Genomic DNA, 22,417 nt, shown 5'->3' on the forward strand with positions numbered 1-22,417 from the left:
AATTCACTCTTCTTCTTCCTCCTTAGGTTAATTTAATACATAATTATTACTATTCAACAAAATCAGAGTTTAATTCTAACATTTAAATGATCATTTACATTTCGTAAATTCATCAATCGTCGACTTACTTGCATGTTAGCTGATTAAGGTTTTACGATTTGGAATTTATGTTAAATTAGTTGATCAAATTAATGAATCCATAGCGGAATTGAATTAGTTGAAACTGATTCGTTGTATGTATATACGTATATGATTTCAGAAATGGAGCATTTGAAATCTCCATTCAGAGGAATTGTGAATGATGTTAAAGGACGAGCGTTGTGCTATAAACAGGATTGGACTGCCGGTTTTCGCTCCGGAATTGCGTAAATTTCTTCGTTACACTTGTTTACATAATTACATGCATTTTCAGATCTATATGCATACATGATACATGCATATGATGTATATATACACAGATATTCATTATGTACATAAATCTATAGTTATACGTGTATATATATATATTCATGTGTATATATCAGTAATCAGTGTATATATGTACTCACAGTCTCACACACATGACCTAATTGTTCTGCATCTCAATTAGATGGAGTGTGTGTGTGTGCAATTTCAACCAGGAGTGTTCTCTAATTGTAATGTTGCAGTCTGAATCGTAACGTTGTAGCTTTGGTAGTATATGTGTTTAAAATGATAATCCTAAAAGTGGAATTATTTATTTATGTGTGTAGGATATTGGCTCCAACTACATACATATTCTTTGCTTCTGCACTACCAGTGATTGCATTTGGAGAGCAACTTAGCAGAGATACAGGTATCCATTATTTCTTCACACCAGTTAATTAGATAGTTAAAAGATAGTAATATAATACTAATGATTTCGCATTTTAACTATATTATTATACTTCGTATGCTTTTATCTGTAGATGGAAGCTTGAGCACCGTTGAAACGTTGACTTCTACTGCTATATGTGGTCTCATACACTCGATATTTGGTGGTCAACCTCTGCTCATATTGGGAGTTGCTGAACCTACTGTTATTATGTACACTTATCTGTATAAATTTGCTAAAGGGAGGCATGGTTTAGGGCAAGAGTTGTTCTTAGCTTGGGCAGGATGGTAATATGTAATTTCTGTTGTTTTTTGAACATCTTGTTATGAACAAATTAGTTAACTGAGGGTATCTGGTGACACATTTTTGCAGGGTGTGTATATGGACAGCTCTGATGTTATTTCTTCTGGCAATTTTCAACGCGTGTGTTATTATCAATAGGTTTACGAGAATTGCAGGGGAAACATTTGGGATGTTAATCTGCGTTCTTTTCATTCAAGAGGCCATCAAGGTAATACTAAAAAAGGATAACGTACTGAAAGACTGAAACTGATAGTTTGTTAGTTATTATGGTTCTGTTTCAAGCTGTATAAGAGATTGTATTGAATTTTCTTTTGTAGGGAATAGTGAGCGAGTTCAAGGTTCCTAAAAATGAGGACTCACATAAATTGAAATATCAATTTCAATGGCTCTATACCAATGGTCTGCTTGCAATTGTATTCTCGTTTGGCCTTTTATATACTGCATTAAAAAGTAGGAAAGCAAGGTCATGGTGGTTTGGAACAGGCAAGTGGCCCGAGAAGTTTTATATTCATTTCTGCCTTTTCTTATATTAAATTATTGTAGTTAAATATTAATTTATAGGACATATCATATTAACATGTAAATGCAATTTCTTTTGTATTCAATAAAGGGGGACTCAGAAGTTTGATAGCAGACTATGGAGTTCCTTTAATGGTTGTTGTATGGACGGCACTCTCTTTCAGTGTTCCGAATACAGTCCCTTCCGGTGTTCCAAGAAGGCTATTTAGCCCTCTTTTATGGGAATCTGAATCCACAAACCACTGGACTGTAATCAAGGTATAAGTTGGTTATTATTTTTTTTTAAGAAAAAATTATACTCAGTTATCTTTAAAAAAAAAAAAAAAAATTGAACTACAGGACTTGGGTAAGGTTTCGTCGGCATACATCTTTGCAGCCATCATTCCAGCTTTGATGATCGCTGGGCTTTATTTCTTCGATCATAGTGTCGCTTCACAATTGGCTCAACAAAAAGAGTTCAATCTTAAGAATCCTTCAGCTTACCATTATGACATACTTCTGCTAGGATTCATGGTAAGCATGATCTTTTATTCTACTGGTATGCACTATGCCTGGAAAACGGGTCAGGTTGGGTTGGGTAACGGGTCAAAATGGGTCATGGGTCAAACGGGTAAACTTTTAAACATTTCCAAATGGGTCAGGTTGGGTCGGTTTGGGTAACGGGTCGAAATGGGTCAAAATGGGTCAGGTTGGGTCGGTTTAAGAATCCTTCAGCTTACCATTATGACATACTTCTGCTAGGATTCATGGTAAGCATATGATCTTTTATTCTACTGGTATGCACCTGTTGAATCTTTTATTTTTCCATGACAAAAAAAGTGCATAAAATATATGTTTTTGTTCCTCTTCAGAAGCTAATAACTACATTCTGAATGTACTCTCAGACGTTGCTTTGCGGATTGTTAGGACTACCTCCTTCAAATGGCGTCTTGCCTCAGTCACCAATGCACACTAAAAGCCTAGCTGTTCTTAAAAAACAAGTAAGAACACAAAGAAAGAAAAAAATTATAGTTCTTTTAAATTTTAATCACATGGTTAAGGTTTATTTGAACTTATTATTAACGAAGTTGTGTACCAGTTTATTAGAAAAAAGCTAGTAGAGAGTGCCAAGGAAAGCATAAAACGAAAAGCTAGCAATTCTGAGATCTACAATGAGATGCAAACCGTGTTCATGGAAATCGATACCTCTCCAAATGTAAATCTTCAATCTTTTACTATACCAAATATGTTTCGATATAATCTAGACTTTAATTTATCTTTTTTCGTTTCTTGTTAATTCTATATGCAGACGACTACAATAGTTAAAGAACTAAAAGACTTGCAGGAAGCAGTCATGACCATAGAAAACGGACAAGAAGACAAAAATGCAACGTTTAATCCTGAAAAACATATTGATGCTCACTTACCTGTTCGGGTTAACGAGCAAAGGGTCAGCAATCTACTACAGTCACTTCTTTTAGCAGCATCAATATGTGCTATGCCTCTTATAAAGTTAATACCTACATCTGTTCTATGGGGATATTTCGCGTACATGGCTATCGACAGCCTCCCTGGAAACCAGTTTTGGGAAAGGATTCTGCTTCTTTTTGTCCCTTCGGGGAGACGATATAAGTGAGTCTTTCAATTATCTCAATTCAGTCTTTAGAGATAACAAGACAGAGGTTCGGGTAACGGGCCAAAACGTGATCAGGTTCAAATATGTCATGTATACTATTGGTTAAAATGGGTTGACTAACAAAAATTATTTGTCCAGCTTTTCACTTTTTTGTTTTATAAAATAAGAATGCATTAATTATGAGTATTTGATGTCAAAGTTATTGCTATATAGCTAAGTTCATTAATTTGACCCGTTTGAGATCTAATGTCAACCAGATGGATCCATTAATAATCAAATGGGTCAAAATTATCACGTTTAAGTTCCGAAAGCAATATAAGTTTCTTCATACTTTAAATATTCATGTTTTTCTTTTGAAAATGTGACAGGGTTCTGGAAAAAGTTCACGCTTCATTTGTTGAATCTGTGCCATTTAGAAGCATAGTTATATTTACAATCTTCCAGATTGTTTATTTCTTGGTGTGTTTTGGTGTGACGTGGATTCCTGTGGCTGGTATTCTATTCCCTGCGCCGTTTTTTCTTCTTATCAGCATACGACAACACATTTTACCAAAGTTGTTCCAACCGCATCATCTGAGGGAACTTGATGCGGCCGAATACGAGGAAATTTTCGGTAGTCCATTAAACATTCCCAGCTTCAATCTCAGGGTAACTTTCCAAAATCCACGTATTTATGCACAATCTTATTTATGCATTAATTTTAGTATTGGACAAAAAAGAGTGTTGACGTTTCAGCATAATATGATTTTGTCCTGTTATTTAAAAACAACTGTTTTGACCTAACAAATAACCTTCTCATTTTGAATAATATCCTATTTCATAATGAAAACGCAGGAATTGGATCATGCTCATGACAGGAACGATGATGGTGACGTGGCTATATGTGATGCTGAAATACTCGATGAACTCACTACACATAGAGGGGAGCTGAAGGTTCGAAATCTAAGTAGCAATGAAGATAGACACTCACAGGTAACACTAAATATGATCAGTTGAATTACCTTTTAACATATTATATCAAATATCAATTTGAAACTTATTTAATGCCTTCGAGATCATAAAGTGGTTATCTGATTATTGAAAATTTGCAGCAAGTTCATAACGGCGACTATATCCCACCTGAGTAAAAGCAGAACTGAACTGTTAACACACAATGGAGACGTTGCAACCATGGCTGTAAAGTAGTAGTAGTATGCACTTGGTTTGTGTGTTAGTTTTGTTGTAAATGCATTAACAACGGTGAACATTGTTGTTGGTGCTTAAAAAGTGACCTAAAATCACTTGCTATGAAAGATTGTTAGTATATGCATTAGGAATTTAGGATTGATTTTGACGAACATGATGCAAGGCCTATCTTGAATCTTTGACCGTATAATACTTAACCCTAACATTCATTCAGATAGTATATACAACAGGTTAGCTTTAAAACGTATACGGATGCAAATGATCCAATAGATTATAGACTATAGATGGGACAAAAGCAAGTCTTTGTGGGTCAACTCCACCCGGACTGGTCCGTTGTTACAGTTGATGCAATTGGCTAGAAAGAGTCAGAAAGTGAGTGAAATGAGATACAAAAGGAATCAACCTTTAAATGTCAGCTTTATAGGATAAGAATCCTCTTCATTTATAAATAATATGACTAGTCATGTTACAATAGTTTGTCCGAGGAATCAACCTAGAAAGAGGACTCATCATTATAGTGGAAATGAAGAGTACTATTCATTTCCCCACTTTATCCAAACTTAACCCCTTAACTTCTTTCACTTTATCTAAACTTAACCTCTTAACTTTCATTAACATACAAATCGAACCCCTCACTTTATACGTATATTTTTCCCAAAATTTCACAAGCTTAACCCCCTAACTTTTATTAAAATACAAATCGAACCCCCACTTTACTAACTTTTTTTTTTGTTTTTTACTAATATTCAGTTTTCACAAACTTAACCCCCTAACTTTTATTAAAATACAAATCGAACCCCCACTTTATACGTAAAGTTTTTTCAAATCGAACCCCCACTTTATACAAATCGAACCCCTCACTTTATACGTATATTTTTCCCAAAATTTCACAAGCTTAACCCCCTAACTTTTATTAAAATACAAATCGAACCCCCACTTTACTAACTTTTTTTTTTTTTTGTTTTTTACTAATATTCAGTTTTCACAAACTTAACCCCCTAACTTTTATTAAAATACAAATCGAACCCCCACTTTATACGTAAAGTTTTTTCAAATTTCACAAACTTAACCCACTACCTTTTATTAAAATACAAATCGAACCCCCACTTTACTAACTTTTTTTTTTAAATAAAAACCCGAACGCTAAAAGCAGCAACTTTCACAAAAGGAACAACCCTTCAATGTTATGTCGAAAAAAATTCTTTTTTACAAAATAGATCAAGATTTTTTTTTTAACTCGCATTCAAAACAGAGCCCCCGGCGCGAAGCGAGGGCTCCACAACTAGTTTATTCTATTTAGTTTTTTTTTTTTTTTTTTTTCATTATTTTTTAGTGTTATACATAATATAACTTTATAAGTCGAGTTACGGGAGAGGATCCCAGTCTTTAAAACCTTAATTAACGAAATTATAAAGTAACTTATGAATGGGTCGACTTGATGCTTTATCACTAACGGGTCAGAAATCTATTAAGAAAGTAACTGAAATGTCAAGCTTTAAATACTCCCAGGCGGAGTGTTTCACGCGTTAGCTGACCCGCATGGACTAAGGGCGAACACTCATCATTTACGGCATGGACTACCAGAGTATCTAATCCTATACATTGCCCGGGGCTTTGCTTGTGACTTGTGGTGTGTCCAAGTAGTGTTTGTTTCAGGTTGTTTTGAAATAATGTGGGACTATAGTTTTGTGGTCAAAATGTATAGAATGAAAGCTAAAGGGTTACTATGCAAGATAAAAGTTTTGGAGGTTTTATTTATGTCTAGTGTTATTTTAAACGTTTAAATTAAAATATTAATCAACAACTACCTCATTAATCATTATTGTAATTGTATTTACGGTTTAAAAAAGCGGTTTTAAAAAGGTCATCGTGTCACATCTCCCTCCATTTCTATACAAACTCCTTTTCAGCATTTCTTAGAAAGAAAAAAAAATAATAATAAATAGTAAATGCGACTGTATCCGATTTCTCCCAAAACCTTGACCCGTTTCTCTCTTTCTCTCTCAAGTAGTCAAGTGTCATCAGTCCAGAAAATACCCGAAATGATATCCGGGTCGAACTCGCTGATGTGGTTCAGGAAAGGTCTTCGGATCCACGACAATCCAGCACTTGAGTACGCTGTTAAAAATTCTACCCATGTTTACCCGCTTTTTGTCATTGATCCGCATTACATGAAACCCGACCCGACTGCATTCTCACCCGGTTCTAAACTTGCTGGGTTGAACCGTATCCGGTTCTTGCTTGAAAGTTTAGTGGATCTGGATTCGAATTTAAAGAAACTTGGTTCACGGTTGTTGGTCTTACACGGTGAACCTAGCGATGTCGTGATTCGTTGTTTAAAAGAGGTAGTGATTTCCTGTACATTTAAACTGATAATTTTCTTTTTTTTTTAATTAAACAATTGCTAAAAGTGTTGTAATCATACACTCAACTTGCACATGTTATAAATGCGGTGGGAGTAAATAATTTTTAGAGGTGAAAAATTATTTTTTTGTTATCCACTTTTTGAATTTATTGAAAGGTGGGTTGTTCTAAATTTTATAAAAAGTTTGATTTTTTAGTAATATTTTTATTTTTTAATGAATATCATATCATAATAATAATAATACGAGTAAAAATTGAAGTTTCAATAAACAATCTGCAGTTGGTATGATTTTTGACACGTTTGCGGGTAAACGGGGTGATTCTGTAGCCTCGATATGATTTATAACATTGTGATTGTGATACGTTTTGTAAACAAAGTTGTTGCGATTTGTACTATCCTGATAAATCTTGTGACGTGACGATACGTTGTATTGTTTGCAGTGGGACATCAAAAGGTTGTGCTATGAGTTTGATACAGAGCCATATTATCAAGCTTTAGATAGTAAAGTCAAGGTAAAATATACTGTCCTATATACTAAGCCATTGACAAAATGTAATACTCTACCTTTATTATACGAGTATGTTATGTTATATAATAACTAATGATATATAACTAGTTGGACGATCTGGCGTTGCGCCGGTTCTTCACCCTTGATTAACATTAATTACATAGCTAATTATTGGAAAAGTAACTATGTGTCATCTTTTTTGTTTTATTTTTCGTTTTGTCGAGGAACGACCCAAAATAGTTATGTGATTGATTTGTAATAAGCGTGAAAGTAATTATTCATCATTTTTTGTTTTAGTTTTCGTCTTGTCGAGAGAAGACCCAAATGCTCAATCAATAAAGTGAGACGTACATCAACTAATGGTAAAAACTATGTAATAAAATCGGAAAAACTATTTATATAATATATGGATGTATATATATATATAATAACAATAAAACAGTTAATAGAAAATTTATGTGATTTAATAGCAATAATAATAATAATAATAATGAATAGTTGTTATATAGTAAAAATCATGTGGTCGATTTATAATGAATGAGATGTTTTATGGTTAAGTTATAAAATTTGAGAAGTTTATGGTAAGTTTATAAAAGGTATAAAGTTAACTATTATAAAGCTTGGGGTTGAATTTAAAAAAAATAAAAGTTTGATGTAAATTTGTGAAACTCATGAAGCTCACTATTCATTTGTGGTAAGTTTATAAAAGGTATAAAATTAACTATTATAAAGTTTGGGGTTGAATTTTTAAAAAAAATAAAAGTTTGATGTAAGTTTGTGAACCTCATGAAGTTCACTATTCATAATTTCTATCATAATATTTTAGAATATATTTTGAATAGTAAAAATTTTAAAAAGTCGTATTTATTAAATACTTCAGGGGTATATTATGTAAATTGTAATTAATAATTTCTATCATGTCGCTTTCATGTGAATAGTAAATTAATTAATTTCTTTTTATTTACTATTCATGAATAGTAAATGAATTAAAAAAAAAAGTTTTGAAAAAAAAAATAATAATTATAAAAAAAAGTATTAATTTGTAAAAAAAATCATTTTTAAAAAAAAAAAAAAAAAAATTGTAAAAAAAAAAACGTTTTTTTTAGAAAAAAAATTCGTTTTTTTTAAAAAAAAAAAGTAAAAAAAAAAAAAAAAAACTTAAAAAAAAAAAAACCTAAAAAAAAAACAAAAAACGTAAAAAAAAAAAAAAAAAACGTAAAAAAAAAAAAATTGTTAAAAAAAAATATATATTTTTTAAGATTTTGTCTATAAAAAAAAAATTGTTTTTTTTAGTTTTATTACCTTTAGATTTTTAGACTATAGTCGCAAATTTTAGTATTAAGTTTAGTTTTGCCATAGTTATTTTTACTTCTAGAATTTTTGGGCTTTGCCGTAAAATCCCTTAAGTGCTTATTCCTTAGATTAAGTTTTAGGTGCTTTAGAATTATACGACGCCGTATTTCGCACTACTTTCTTATTTTTATTTTTCGACGCCTATTTTTCGACCTTTTTATTTTTCGACCTTTTTCGACGCGCAATCTTTTTCTTTCTTATTTCTCGCCATTCTAGTTTTTAGGACTTAGATTTTTTTCTACTTTTTCTCTAAATTTCTTAAAATTACGAAAATTTATTTTAAGTGGTTAAATTGATAGACATCAAAATTTTCTGGTTCGTAGTAATAGTTGGATTTGTACGTGGACCGGGTTATTGGAGCCAAACAGTATTCAATTATATTGAGACCAAACGAATCCTGCCCCTCTGCTGCATCTTTTGGCTATTCGAAACGTGGGCAAAATCAGAAAAGTCTATTGATTGGACAACTTATATAAGTTTTTCTTATTTTTATAACTAATAGGATATTCTGTGAATGCACCGAGCAAAACGTTCACCACCTTTCATACGTTCACCACCTGTAACTCGATCAAGACATCTAGCAAATATTGTCGCCGTTGATTTTTCTTTAGAATCGTCATCTAGTCGAACAAGAACTCCAACTCAAATTTCCGATAATCCATCTTTTGAACCCGACTTCACAATTAAGAACCCGGAGCATATTCAAGGACAATTCCAAGATCCTGAACCACTAATTATTCCTCCTGAGCCACAAACCATTAAATCAGAATCCTCTAGTGATTCGTATTCAACAAATTCAATTATGGAAGTAACGGAACCTCTAAGTATGGAAGATCGAATGAGAGCCACACGCACGGGCCAAGGTCACGCCATTATTAAGCCAGAAGTTAATGCGCCAGATTATGAAATCAAAGGACAAATTCTACACATGGTAACTAACCAATGCCAATTCAGTGGTGCACCGAATGAAGATCCTAACGAACACCTTCGTACGTTTAAAAGAATTTGTACACTATTCAAAATCCGAGAAGTGGAAGATGAGCAGATCTATCTCATGTTGTTTCCCTGGACTTTAAAGGGAGAAGCCAAAGATTGGTTAGAATCGTTACCTGAAGGGGCGATTGACACATGGGATGTTTTAGTTGAAAAATTTCTTAAACAATTCTTTCCGGCATCCAAAGCCGTGAGACTTCAAGGAGAAATTGTTACGTTTGCGCAAAAGCCAAATGAAACTCTATATGAGGCGTGGACAAGATTTGGAAAGTTGTTGAGAGGATGTCCTCAACACGGTTTAGACACTTATCAAATAGTACAAATATTCTACCAAGGTGTCAACGTTGCTACACGAAAAGACATCGACATAACAGCTGGTGGTTCCATTATGAAGAAAACCGCAACTGAAGCTTACAAAATTATTGATAACACAGCCTCCCACTCTCATGAGTGGCATCAAGAAAAAGATATTTTTCGTTCATCTAAAGCGGCTAGAGCCGATTCTAGCCATGACTTTGATTCCGTTTCCGCAAAAATAGATGCTTTTGAAAGACGAATGGAAAAGATGAATAAAGATATTCACGCAATACGAATCAGTTGTGAGCAATGCGGTGGACCACACTTAATGAAAGACTGTCACATTGAACAAACGATGGAACAACGTGAGAATGTTGTCTACATGAACCAAAGGCTGGAAAATAGTTATCAGAATAATTATCAACCGCCAAGGCCAAACTTCAATCGAAATCAAAACATTCTTTACAATCCAAAAGGACCCGACAATAACTCGTATAACCAACAAGGTCCGAATAACCAACCAACTCAAAACAACACTTTCAATCAACAAAGACCTGGCTTGTATAAACCACCACAACAAACCGACGAGAAGAAGTCAAATCTGGAAGAAGTGGTATTTAAGCTAGTTGAATCTCAAACACAATTTATTGAAACTCAAACCCAAACGAATGAGAGGTTTGAGCAGTCATTTAGAACTCAACAAGCTTCCATTTTGAATCTAGAAAAACAAGTAGGTACTCTTGTTAGATTGATGAGTGAAAGGGAACAAGGAAAGCTACCGAGTAATAATGAAGTAAATCCTCGGAATGAAAATGTTAACATGATATCAACAAATTCTGAAAAACCAATACCAGAAGATGGGAAAGTTTTAGATGTAAGTAACAATGAAGAAGTTACACCACCACCACCACCCGAGTATGTAAAGCCAGTGGTGGCACCATACAGACCACCCATCCCGTTTCCAAGAAAAGGAGTTGAGTATGAGCAAGTAATAGGTAATAAAGTTTGTGATACCTCTGGAAAGAAGAAGAAGAAGAATAAAAAAGTGCAAGAAACAAAAACAGTAGAAGTAAACCCGGTGAAGACAGTTCCACCAAATCCTCCACCTAGGGTAGGTGATCCGGGTGAATTTATTGTTCCTTGTCTACTTAGTGATTGTGTCATGTATGATGCACTAGCAGATTTAGGTGCAAGTGTAAGTGTTATGCCTCTTTCCTTATATAAGAGATTAGGTGTAGGTAAGTTAAGTCCAACGGATATGAGTGTTCGACTCTTTGATCAAACCATTAAGCACCTAGTTGGAATTGCTGACAACCTACCCGTTCAAGTAGGCAATTTAACCTTTCTAGTCGAATTTATTGTCATTGACATAGAAGAGGACCCAAACATTCCTCTAATTTTAGGTCGGCCATTCTTTGCGTTCACCGGGGCGTTATTTGATGTAGGAAATGGAAGAATGACACTTAAAAGTGGTGACAAATCGATCACCTTTATGATTCGAAAATCTAAACCTCCACCAACCAAAACCGTTGAACCAATAAAAACGATTGGTAATAACCATGTTGTTTTACCAACTCCAACGGCAGTGCTTAGCAATAATGAAACGCCTAAGTGTGGGAAAAATGAAGTAACACCTAATGATAACCCAATAACAAAGGACCCCGTTGTTGATACGAAATTAGATGACCCCGTTATTAACAGTTCAATGAAGAAACTTTTTAAACGGGCTATTGATGCTAGAAGTAAGGGGAACTTTAAGTTATGTAACCGGTTAGTATCCAATCTGTCGCCTAAAGAAAGGGCGAAGCTAGTTGAATTATGGGATATTACGGAAGAAGCCGGGCACTGGCTTAAAGAAAAAGTCACAGATAGGCAAGTTGATTATGGACCAAGAGAAATTGACAATGAAGTTAATCACAATTTCAACACCACAGCTACCTAAGTGTGGGGAGATTCGAATGTTCTAAAAAGATAATGCTGTCTAAAGTTATTTGTTCTGTTCTCGTGTAGTTCCGAGAATGGAATCCGATTGGTCTTTTCCGCTAGCAGACACTAAAGAACTAGTTTTCTCCCTCCATTCTGAATTTTTGTTTTGTAGGTTTTTTATGAAATTAATATGCATTTTAATTTAAGTTTTTAAAAACAAAATTTACTTTAATTCATTAAGTTGAAAAAATGATTTCTAAAATTCGTCGTGAGTTGAAGACTAGGTCATTAAGTCGAAATTACTTTACCCGAGGGCGGGGCGACAAATTTTGTTATCATTATTTTTAATTTTATTGATTTAAAGTATGCCAAAAATATTATACTTTATAAATTTTTGAAAAGTGGGGTTATAAACCAAACTTCAAAAATATATATATATATATATATGTTTGTATTTTATCTTATGTACAAAACAGGGTAAAACAACGCACTTTCAAAGACTGTCATTAAAGTTCAGCAAAAGGTACTAATTTTGACGACAAGACGCAAAACAACAAATATGATATAACAAATGAAGGAATGAACGATGAGGCGCCATCTATCATTCGACGAGCTTTGTAATTACAAACTCGGTATTTTTAATCACTTTTCTACGCTAATCACCCTCATGAATTTAAATTATAGTCTGATTTCATGCAAATGTGGGCATTGCATGATCTTAAGTGTGGGGAAGGGTTATAAATTCTCTCAGGTTTATACTTGGTTTATTTGCCAAATTTTGTGAAAATTTGAAAAATTTTCAATTAAATGAAGTCAAAATCATGTTTATACATATTTATGAACGGTGAAAACTAGGTGATAATACCGAAATTATCGGAAAGGACATAAATTGAGAAACAACCTAAAATGCTTGAATTCATTTAAAATGGAATAAAGGAGAATAAAAAGGCAAAGAAAGAAACTAAGTGTGGGGAGAATGTACCAAGTTATTCAATTAAAAACTATCTATCACATATTTTTGTACAAGATTATTGCAGGTACTTTTGTTTTGGATAATACTAATCAGTTTTACCCGATTTACTATAATACTTTTGAAAGAAAGATGGATCTACACGATGAATCAATTCCATCATTAAAAGGAAGTAAAGTCTTCCGAAAAAGACACGCGCTTCTTGATTTAGGTCAAGAAGTTGTCGTCCAGACCAGCTGTAGGTTGACGAAAAATCTAGAAAAGTCATCTCTAAAATCAGCAGGAAATCCACGGACCTCAGCATCAAACAGGGTCGCCAAGTGGTCAGATTTATCCTAACCATGAGAAGGATTTATCTCGTACAATGGGGAGGCACCGTGCAAATTAGCTTGATAAGACTAATGAATCAGATCCCCAGAAAGGATAATCTCCTTAAAGATTAAAAATCAGCTTTTAAGACTGATATTACTCAATCCTTGAGATTGACCTTAAAGATTGAGAATTCAAACTCATGGAATTCAATGATATCTAAACTCGAGCTTGAACGAGAAAATATTTTGATCAAAAATACAAACTGATTTGTTTTCTGAAAACCCATTTTCAATGCGTTCATTACCATTGAACGTAAAATCCTAGGAATTCACCTGGAATTCATTAGGTCACCTGAACCAAATCGGGTGTCAACCGTAAGAACGGTGGTTGCATAGCATGGTCGGAGACAGGACCTTGTACCAGACCGAAAAATCATAGGATGATCTTTACTATCGCTCCTACCAAGGATAGTTCTAGCATCCGACACGTTAAAAGACCATAATCATCTGCATGTCACGGGACATTGCCTTAACAGTTTCTTGTTCATCGCTTTCCTTTACAACCGGACGGTAGTTTACCGAAAGGTAATATACGGAACAAGTAAACTGGATGTGTGCTATTCGATACCGGGATAGCAGTGGATTACACGAACCTAAAAGTTTTAGCCAAAATATTGATCCACAAATATATTTTGCAACACCGATGATGGATCAAATCAGAAAACTTGTCTAGGGTAAAATCTAGCTTGAATTTTCAAAAGATCAAATGTTTTCATAAAGATCCAATTTCCTTAAAGGATCTAAATTTTTATAGTCATGTGGGACTGTAAACCGCCTTTCAAATGTGCACTTTGCTTTGGAAACCGAAAGTAAATCGGCTATTTGATTGCAAGTGTCGTTGTCCTAAACCCAAGGCAACTGTGGATGACACACCCACCTTTAACCATATCGTTACTATCATTGTTTATACCGCTCTATCAAAATCACTGATGTACAAAGTGTGAAGAATAAAGAAGTGATTCGTGTGATGTATTATATTATTTCAAGACTGTATTGCTTGAGGACAAGCAACGCTCAAGTGTGGGGATATTGATAAGGCTAAAAAGGAACATATATTTCATAGCAAAATCCCCCAAGAAAGACAAGATTTTAGTTGCAATTGTTCCATTTTCAAGTAATATTCGTTTATTTTAAATAAGTGCGAAGACAAAAGGCGAAAACGACGAATTGAAGACACAAAGGTCCAAAAAGCTCAAAAGTACAAGATACAATCAAAAAGGTTCAAATTATTGATGAGGAACGTCTAAAAATGACAAGAGTACAAGTTACAAAACGCAAAGTACAAAATATAAAATTGTACGCAAGGACGTTCGAAAATCCGGAACCGGGACCAGAGTCAACTCTCAACGCTCGACGCAACGGTGTAAAAATTACGAGTCAACTATGCACAAGAATAAAATATAATATTTAAATAATTCATAATAAGAATAATATTAAATAATAAAAAGTTGTTAATTGAGCATAGTTCAGGGGTCATAAGTGAAAATTCAATTTCTAAATTCGCCTATAAAAGGCTTTGTAATCGTAATGTAAAAACACACCTTTTTCTATCTTTTTCTTATTTATCAATATCAATTATCAATATCTATATTCTATATCTCTATCATAATGTTAACTTAATAAGATATAACAATAATCTTAATTTTAATTTTAAATTATGATAATAATAAGATTTATGATAGAGATCGTTTGAGTGTGTAAGTCGAAATTCTGTCCGTGTAACGCTACGCTATTTTTAATCATTGTAAGTTATGTTCAACCTTTTTACATTAATGTATCGTAACTAAGTTATTATTATGCTTATTTAAAACGAAGTAATCATGATGTTGGGCTAATTACTAAAATTGGGTAATTGGGCTTTGTACCATAATTGGGGTTTGGGCAAAAGAGCGACACTTGTGGAAATTGGACTATTGACTATTAATAGATGGGGGGTATTGTCTAATTGAGTGACAACTCATTGGAGTCTGTCGAACCTATCTTCAAATTAATTATTCTAATAATTAATAATGATTATGGTTGTCCTATTTAGTGACGTTCATATGGAATCTATTATAATCATTTAATTAATTATTCGGGTTGGGTAATTGATTATTCAAACTGATCAAGTGGGTAAATTAATATTCATATCTAATCAAAACAGGGGTAGATTACATACAGTGATAACTGGTGTAATTGTTGACAGAAGTGATAACTGCGTCACAGTTTAAATCCTTAATTAGTTGGAATATTTGACTTCGGGTATAAGGGTAATTTGACGGGGACACTCGCACTTTATATTTATGACCGGTGAACTATTTTGGACAAAAACCACATAGGTTTCAAATAATCCAGGACAAAGGACAATTAACCCATTGGACAATTAATTAAAATCAACACGTCAAACATCATGATTATGGAAGTTTAAATAAGCATAATTCTTTTATTATATTTCTCATCGTATCTTTATTTACTGTCATTTTATTACTCGCAATTTTATTTACTGTCATTTTATTTATTGTCATTATTTTACGCACTTTAATTATCGTCATTTATCTTTACGCTTAAAATATAGAATCGACAAACCGGTCATTAAACGGTAAAACCCCCCTTTTATAATAATATTACTACTTATATAATTATATATATTTTGTATAATTATAGTTAAAAATATAGTAAGTATCACCAGCTCCCTGTGGAACGAACCGGACTTACTAAAAACTACACTACTCTACGATTAGGTACACTGCCTATAGTGTTGTAGCAAGGTTTAGGTATATCCCATCCGTAAATTAATAAAACTTGTGTCATATTTTGTAGTATTTTGTATTAAAAATAATACTATTTCGTACCCTCACGCTACATCATCAGGTATGCTCGGCAACTGAAGTTCCAGTTTTGAGCTTCATGTTGACTAAACGCCTCATCAGCAGGGCTTTATTCCGAGCAGTCTTGGCCTGGTACATGTCCTCCAACTTTTTCCAGAGGACATATGCGTCTGTCTCTTGTGCAACATGGTGGAAGACAATATGATCAATCCATTGACGGATCTGACCAATAGTTTTTCGGTTTGATTTCTTCCAATCTATCTCTTTGACGGAATCAGGGTTTATACCCTTCAATTCAATAGGATCGAACAAATCTTTACAGCTGAGGAGATCTTCCATCCGAGGTTTCCACAGCGTGTAGTTTGTGGCTGTGAGCATAATCATAGCTCCGGAAGATGATGTTGACTCTTTTGTGGACATTATCACCTTACAATTGATTTTTCAACACTGACGGGGTTGAATTTTAGAAAACAGATATCACCGTTACGTCCGGAACGATTGAAAATGGTGAAATAGACACTTCGCGGCTCAAATTTCACTTACGGGGCAAAATTATAATTTGTTTTAAACTTCAGGGACCAAAAATGAAATTCTAAAAATTTCAGGGACCAAATTGTAAAATTTCAGAATCGCTACAGTACTGCTATAGTACTTGCTACAGGGACTTGCTACAGTGCCGCCAGCTGCTACAGTGAATTGCTACAGGACTTTCTTCTCCGGCCAAAAAATTCCGGCACCGGTCGTCTTCTCCGGCGAGTTGACCAAACTTTGACCGCGTTTTCTGGGCTCGTTATAACTCCGTTTAAGTCACCGTTTTTTGCGTTGGACTCGGTTCGACGAGACGAATCCAATGGTACACTCAAAGTTAGATTTTGAGGAAACTGTAGAAGACCCAAAAACTCAACCAACGTCTCTAACCAAGCTCTTGATACCACTTGTTAGGAAGAGAGGATCGTCTGGACGTTGGGAGATATAAATTTGAGAGAAAATAACTCTATTACTCACAAGAATAGATTACACGAGTATTTACAAAACTCTAAAACAAAAAACTCTCAAACTCACACACACTATCTAGGTTGTGATTACACTTCTCTGAGTGATTTTGGGATGATTTACAACTGAGGTTTGTACCTCTATTTATAGCTAAGATCTTATAGCAGTAGATAGGTGTGAACGAGGAAGGTTGGCGGAAGTTGGCGGCCGTCATCGTGTTCAAGTTTGCTTCTTCTTCATGAGTTGTTCAAAGATGTCTTACTTTGAACATCTAGAAAGATTAGGCTGGAAACCAGTGGAAACCATCATTAACTGTAAAAGCTATGATCTAGTAAGTAATTTTCATATTGATTGATATATATTGTTTTTATGTAGCTTCGTAAATGGGGTTGGATTCATCATTTGGCACGACATTCTGTTGCTTGTTTTCTAACTCGCGGAGATTTGGTATGTGTATGAATTTATTCAAATTGCAAATCAGATTTAAAGGTACAAAGTTTTAAAAACTAATCATCACTAATGTTAGAACAAACTAGTTGGATCCTAATACTAAACATACTCAAAATACTAATCCTAAGCTGAACACTTTTTCTTTTTCGAAACCGACTCAAATTACCATATAACCCTTAAGTTCAAGTCATTTTTCTAACAGTGAGCCTCTATTTTTATGAAGTTTGTTCATTGGGAAAAAGGACGCGATGTTTTTGAAAGGCTTCTTGTAGATTCAGATTGGGCGATTAATAATGGAAATTGGTTATGGCTCTCCTGCTCTGCATTTTTCTACCAGGTGATTGATTACTCTGCCTCTATTATTCTATTAATTTATCAATAAAAGATTAAAGTTATATTTATATAACTAATGATACAAGACACTCAAATATGACTCTTAACATCTTTTTTCTTATTTTTTGGTTAGTATCATCGTATATATTCGCCAATCACATTTGGGAAGAAATATGATCCTACTGGTGCATACATCAGACACTTTCTTCCTGTTCTAAAAGGTGTGTTTTTACTCAATTCGCTAGTTTTAGCCAATACTATTCTATAGTACAAAAGTTTGTAGTCATTTTACAAGTTACAATGGTGCAGATATGCCCAAGGAGTATATTTACGAGCCATGGACAGCTCCATTAAGCGTTCAAACAAAAGCAAACTGTATTATTGGAAAAGACTATCCAAATCCCAGTGAGTGCAATCTTCAATCTTCTATATTCTGATCATGAATTACTTTATAATCTATCTTATTTGATGCCTTAATTGACTGATTTTTCAGTAATTTCTCATGAAATTGCGAGCAAAGAATGTAAGACAAAGTTAGCTGCAGCTTACAAGTTGAACAAGGTAACAAATGGTGTGGTGACAGATGAAGATATGCAAAATTTAAGGAGACAATTGGTGGAAAATGCTGACCAAAGTCAAGGGACCGCTTCAAAGAGACTAAAACAAAAGCTGATTTGATGAACCTTGGCTCGTGGGTTCGATCAACTTGGCTCACATTATTTATTATGCATCCTCACTTGAATTCACTCATTTGATTAAACATGTAGTTAACATGATCAAGAAGTTTAGACTAAACATGTAGGAATGTTGTAGCTGTATTATTATTTTGCTAATTGCTAGATATACACAACCTGTTATTTTAAATGTCAATGATAATAGTTTACTAATATCATCTACTGTAATTTTGTTATTTTAGATGTTTTTGTTGTCTTTATACCAAAGTTGGTGTTTTTCAGTAGGTTTCCAAACTGAGTGAGCGATGCTTACCAATCACGAAATAATCGTAATAGTACATGCTGTAATAGATGGTATTCCGTGTTCTAGTTAACGTAATGAACAATATATTAATGTAATGAAATCGGAAGAAAATCTTTTGCTATTAAAAAAAAATGAAAACAGAAGCAGACAAGACTGGCTACCTTATTCTTATAAGACTTCTTGTAGTGGTGGTATGGCCACGGCGTCTCAGCCGATGTGGCAGCCGGCCACACCTCCAAGGGTGGGGTATCGGTGCGTGGGGGAGGAGAGAGGGGAGGGGGTGCATTGCCCTGCAACGGAAGAAGCCACACCCGTGGTTGAATTTTTGTAATTTTTCATTAATTTAAAATATTATTTTATACCCCTTTTTAATACTTAACCCAATTATATTTTAACACATCATCACAATACTCCCAACCCACACCAAAAACTCACACCACCACTACTCCACAAAAACAACCCACACGCCCTAGTCATCAAAAAGCAACTCATGTCCCCAACCCACTCTCTCAACCACTACAAGTGGTCTAAAGCCTAACTCATGGAGGTGAAGGAAATGTAATTTAGTATTCTAATTTATTTAATACTATAACTGTAATAACTGAATTAATCTGACTAATTAACATAAATAGTTCCACAAAGAACGTAATTTATAAAGCTAACCCATGGAAATGAAGCTTAGATAATTACTAGGTTGGATAACCATATCGATATAACTGAATTAGTTATTCATACTGTTATTTGTTATTTGTATTTACATACGTATATCAATAAATTGATGTTTTGATTTTATTGTGTTTATGTTGTTTTTTAGGTTGTTTAATGATTGGAAAATTATATTTGAAATGGTTATTTACATGTAGATTTTTTCCTAATTATGTTGGCGTTTAATTCTGTTTTCTCCTTTATTGATGCGGTATCTATTGTGTTTGTTGCCATGGCATTCTTAATATGTTTTTAATAGCCGAATATATTTTCTAGAAACATGACATATATATAGAAAATATATTCGGCTAATGCCGAATATATTTTCTATATATATGTCATGTTTATATTTGTATCATATATTGATAATTATAACATAGATAGCCTTGTAAAATCATATCCATAATTAGTGGATATCATATCCATAATTAGTGGAATGGTTGTTAGGATTGTGTTTCTAGAATGATGTATGTATCGATATATATTGGATGGCAGTTAATGAATGACACACGATTTATCATTCTAATATGGTATCATACGCCTAGTTCTTCCTTCACCTTCAATACGTATCTCCTTCTCCAATTATCCTCTTCACTTTTCTTCTTTTTTCAATAACCAGTAACCCGTTTCTCTAATGGCTGATAACCACAAACTTCATCCAGCAATAACAGTGAATAATATTCGTAACTTCATACCCATCATACTCGAACTAGAAAATGGGAAATACGAATCTTGGGCGGAACTCTTTCAGATTCACTGCCGTGCTTTTATGGTGATCGATCACATTATCCCTCCGGCTGATTCTTCTTCTTCTACAACGTCTGATACTTCTTCAATCCCCACGGATGCCATCAACAGTTGGGATCGTCTCGATGCCATTGTTCTTCAATGGATTTACGGGACAATATCAACTGAACTCCTTGGTACTGTCCTTGTAACCGGATCTACTGCCAAAGAGGCTTGGGATCGACTCAAAAACGTTTTCCACGACAACAGGAACACTCGTGCAGTCCACCTCAACCATAAGTTTACTAATACCCGGCTTGATGATTTCCCGAATGTGTCCGCTTATTGTCAAGAACTTAAACATCTTGCCGATCAATTAGCCAACGTAGGATCGAAGATTGATGATGATCGCTTAGTATTACAGTTGGTTTTTGGTCTGAATGATTCATATGACACAATTGCTTCTCAAATCAGTCATATGGATAAGCTTCCAAGCTTCTACGATGCTCGCTCCAAACTCATTCTTGAAGAAACACGCAAAGCCAAACAAGCATCTCAATCGGCTTCTCACTCAGGCACATCTTTGGTTTCTGTCACGACCCTACTTTTTCCGTTATCTTTTTCCGTTAATTATTTAACGACCGTTAACTGTTAGTGTGCCACGTCATTTCCATGACCTATATTATTATTTTTGTAATAATATATATATAATAATTATTATGTGTTATGTGGATATATGTATTCATATTTTAAATTATACGTTTCTACGTTCCGCGGATTTCCATCCGGCGAATCTTTTCGGTTTTTAAACCAACGGTCGAGCTTTCGGGATTTTTAAATCCTAAATATTTTAAATATGATATTTTAAGGTCATATTATTTATAGGTGTATTTATATTTATTTTTCGTCGCGCGTTTGTTATCTTTCCGGATTTTTAATCGCGTAAGTGCGTTTTCGCGTTTCGGGCTTCGTTCGGGATCTCGGGCCACAAGGATTTCACCATTTAGCAAAATTGGACCCATGGGGCCCACCCCCAAGCAATTTCGGCCGAAGCCAAGGGGGGGAGGGGATCCCTTCTCCTTATTTTTCTTTTTTTGAGATTTTGTTTATCACTTTCCCAATTTTTCAAGACCTAGTTTTATTTTTGCTCTCACCCTCTCCTCTCCTCCCTCTTTGTGCCGTCACCATCACCACCATAAACCACCATCTTCATCAAAAAGCAAGCTTGGATCAAGAAACAATTAACACCAACGCGTTGCTTGCGATCTCCTCTACACGTCTATATTCTTTGATTTTCGATTAGGGTATAAACCCTAACCCTAGCTTTTTGATTTTTCATATATATTACTGATTTTATATGTTATATGATTAGTATGATATGTATAAGTTGTTGTAATGTTGTTTGAATGCGTAGAATTACTCGTTTGCGTATGATTTCGGTTTGTAAATTTTGGACAGCAGTTTGATTCGTATATTCTGACTATATAACTGATATGAATGTTAAAATAAAGTACATAAATGAGTTCCTCTCATCAAGACATTAATTTTAGACTCCGGATTCATGTCGTTTCGATTCCCGGAGCCCTAGATATGCTTAATTTGGTTTTTGTTAAAGATTGAAAGGTGTTCTTGGCATGAACAAGGTTGGGTCCGACTTTGTGACCATCCTTGGTGTCTTTAGGGTGCCTCATTTGGTTAGGACTGATGGTGAGACGAATATTCATGTTCGGGTCACCTAAATCCGAGCCACGGTTCACCCGTTTTGCCCGAATTACTGTTTTGAGTAAAATGATTTTCCCAATTGATGTCATGGCTGATATCCACGACCTAGGGACTGTTCTTGGAGTGTTCTTGAGTTCATAAATGTGTCGGGTGGTTTGAGTAGGTGAAGTTACATATGTGGCTTGCCCGAAACCGACACCCGGGGCTCAAGATACGACCCGGCGAACTTTTAAACTTAAAACTTATGGTTAATGATTAAACTTATGATAAAATTTATGGAATTCATTATTAATTAATTACTTAAGATAAAAGAAGTAATTATTATTATTTAAAACATATGATATAAATATTTATTATATCATTTAATTATTAATTATAATTTAATTAACATTTTAATTAAACTTATGATTAGTAATACTTTTATTATTAAAGGAAAATACTTATGATAAGTATTAAATTTGTTTTT

General features: G+C 34.1%; 2 protein-coding genes across 2 annotated transcripts; both read left to right on the top strand.

The window, feature by feature from the left end:
* The first annotated feature begins 261 nt into the window (after window positions 1-261).
* On the top strand, window positions 262-4,396 carry LOC139865808 (boron transporter 4-like). The gene is made up of 13 exons (XM_071853906.1): window positions 262-365; window positions 732-814; window positions 927-1,119; window positions 1,205-1,343; window positions 1,453-1,618; window positions 1,746-1,912; window positions 1,994-2,167; window positions 2,539-2,634; window positions 2,733-2,849; window positions 2,943-3,265; window positions 3,638-3,917; window positions 4,104-4,241; window positions 4,361-4,396. The coding sequence occupies exons 1-13, from the start codon at window positions 262-264 to the stop codon at window positions 4,394-4,396; spliced, it is 2,016 nt and encodes a 671-aa protein (XP_071710007.1).
* Window positions 4,397-6,520: 2,124 nt separating this feature from the next.
* Window positions 6,521-18,561, top strand: LOC139867817 ((6-4)DNA photolyase-like). The gene is made up of 7 exons (XM_071856168.1): window positions 6,521-6,799; window positions 7,260-7,331; window positions 17,413-17,484; window positions 17,711-17,824; window positions 17,954-18,041; window positions 18,130-18,225; window positions 18,314-18,561. Exons 1-7 carry the CDS (start codon window positions 6,521-6,523, stop codon window positions 18,496-18,498), a joined length of 906 nt encoding a protein of 301 aa, XP_071712269.1. The 3' UTR covers window positions 18,499-18,561.
* The last annotated feature ends 3,856 nt before the right edge of the window (window positions 18,562-22,417 follow it).

The sequence above is a fragment of the Rutidosis leptorrhynchoides genome, chromosome 9, assembly GCF_046630445.1.
Source record: "Rutidosis leptorrhynchoides isolate AG116_Rl617_1_P2 chromosome 9, CSIRO_AGI_Rlap_v1, whole genome shotgun sequence".
NCBI classification, from domain to species: Eukaryota; Viridiplantae; Streptophyta; class Magnoliopsida; order Asterales; family Asteraceae; genus Rutidosis; species Rutidosis leptorrhynchoides.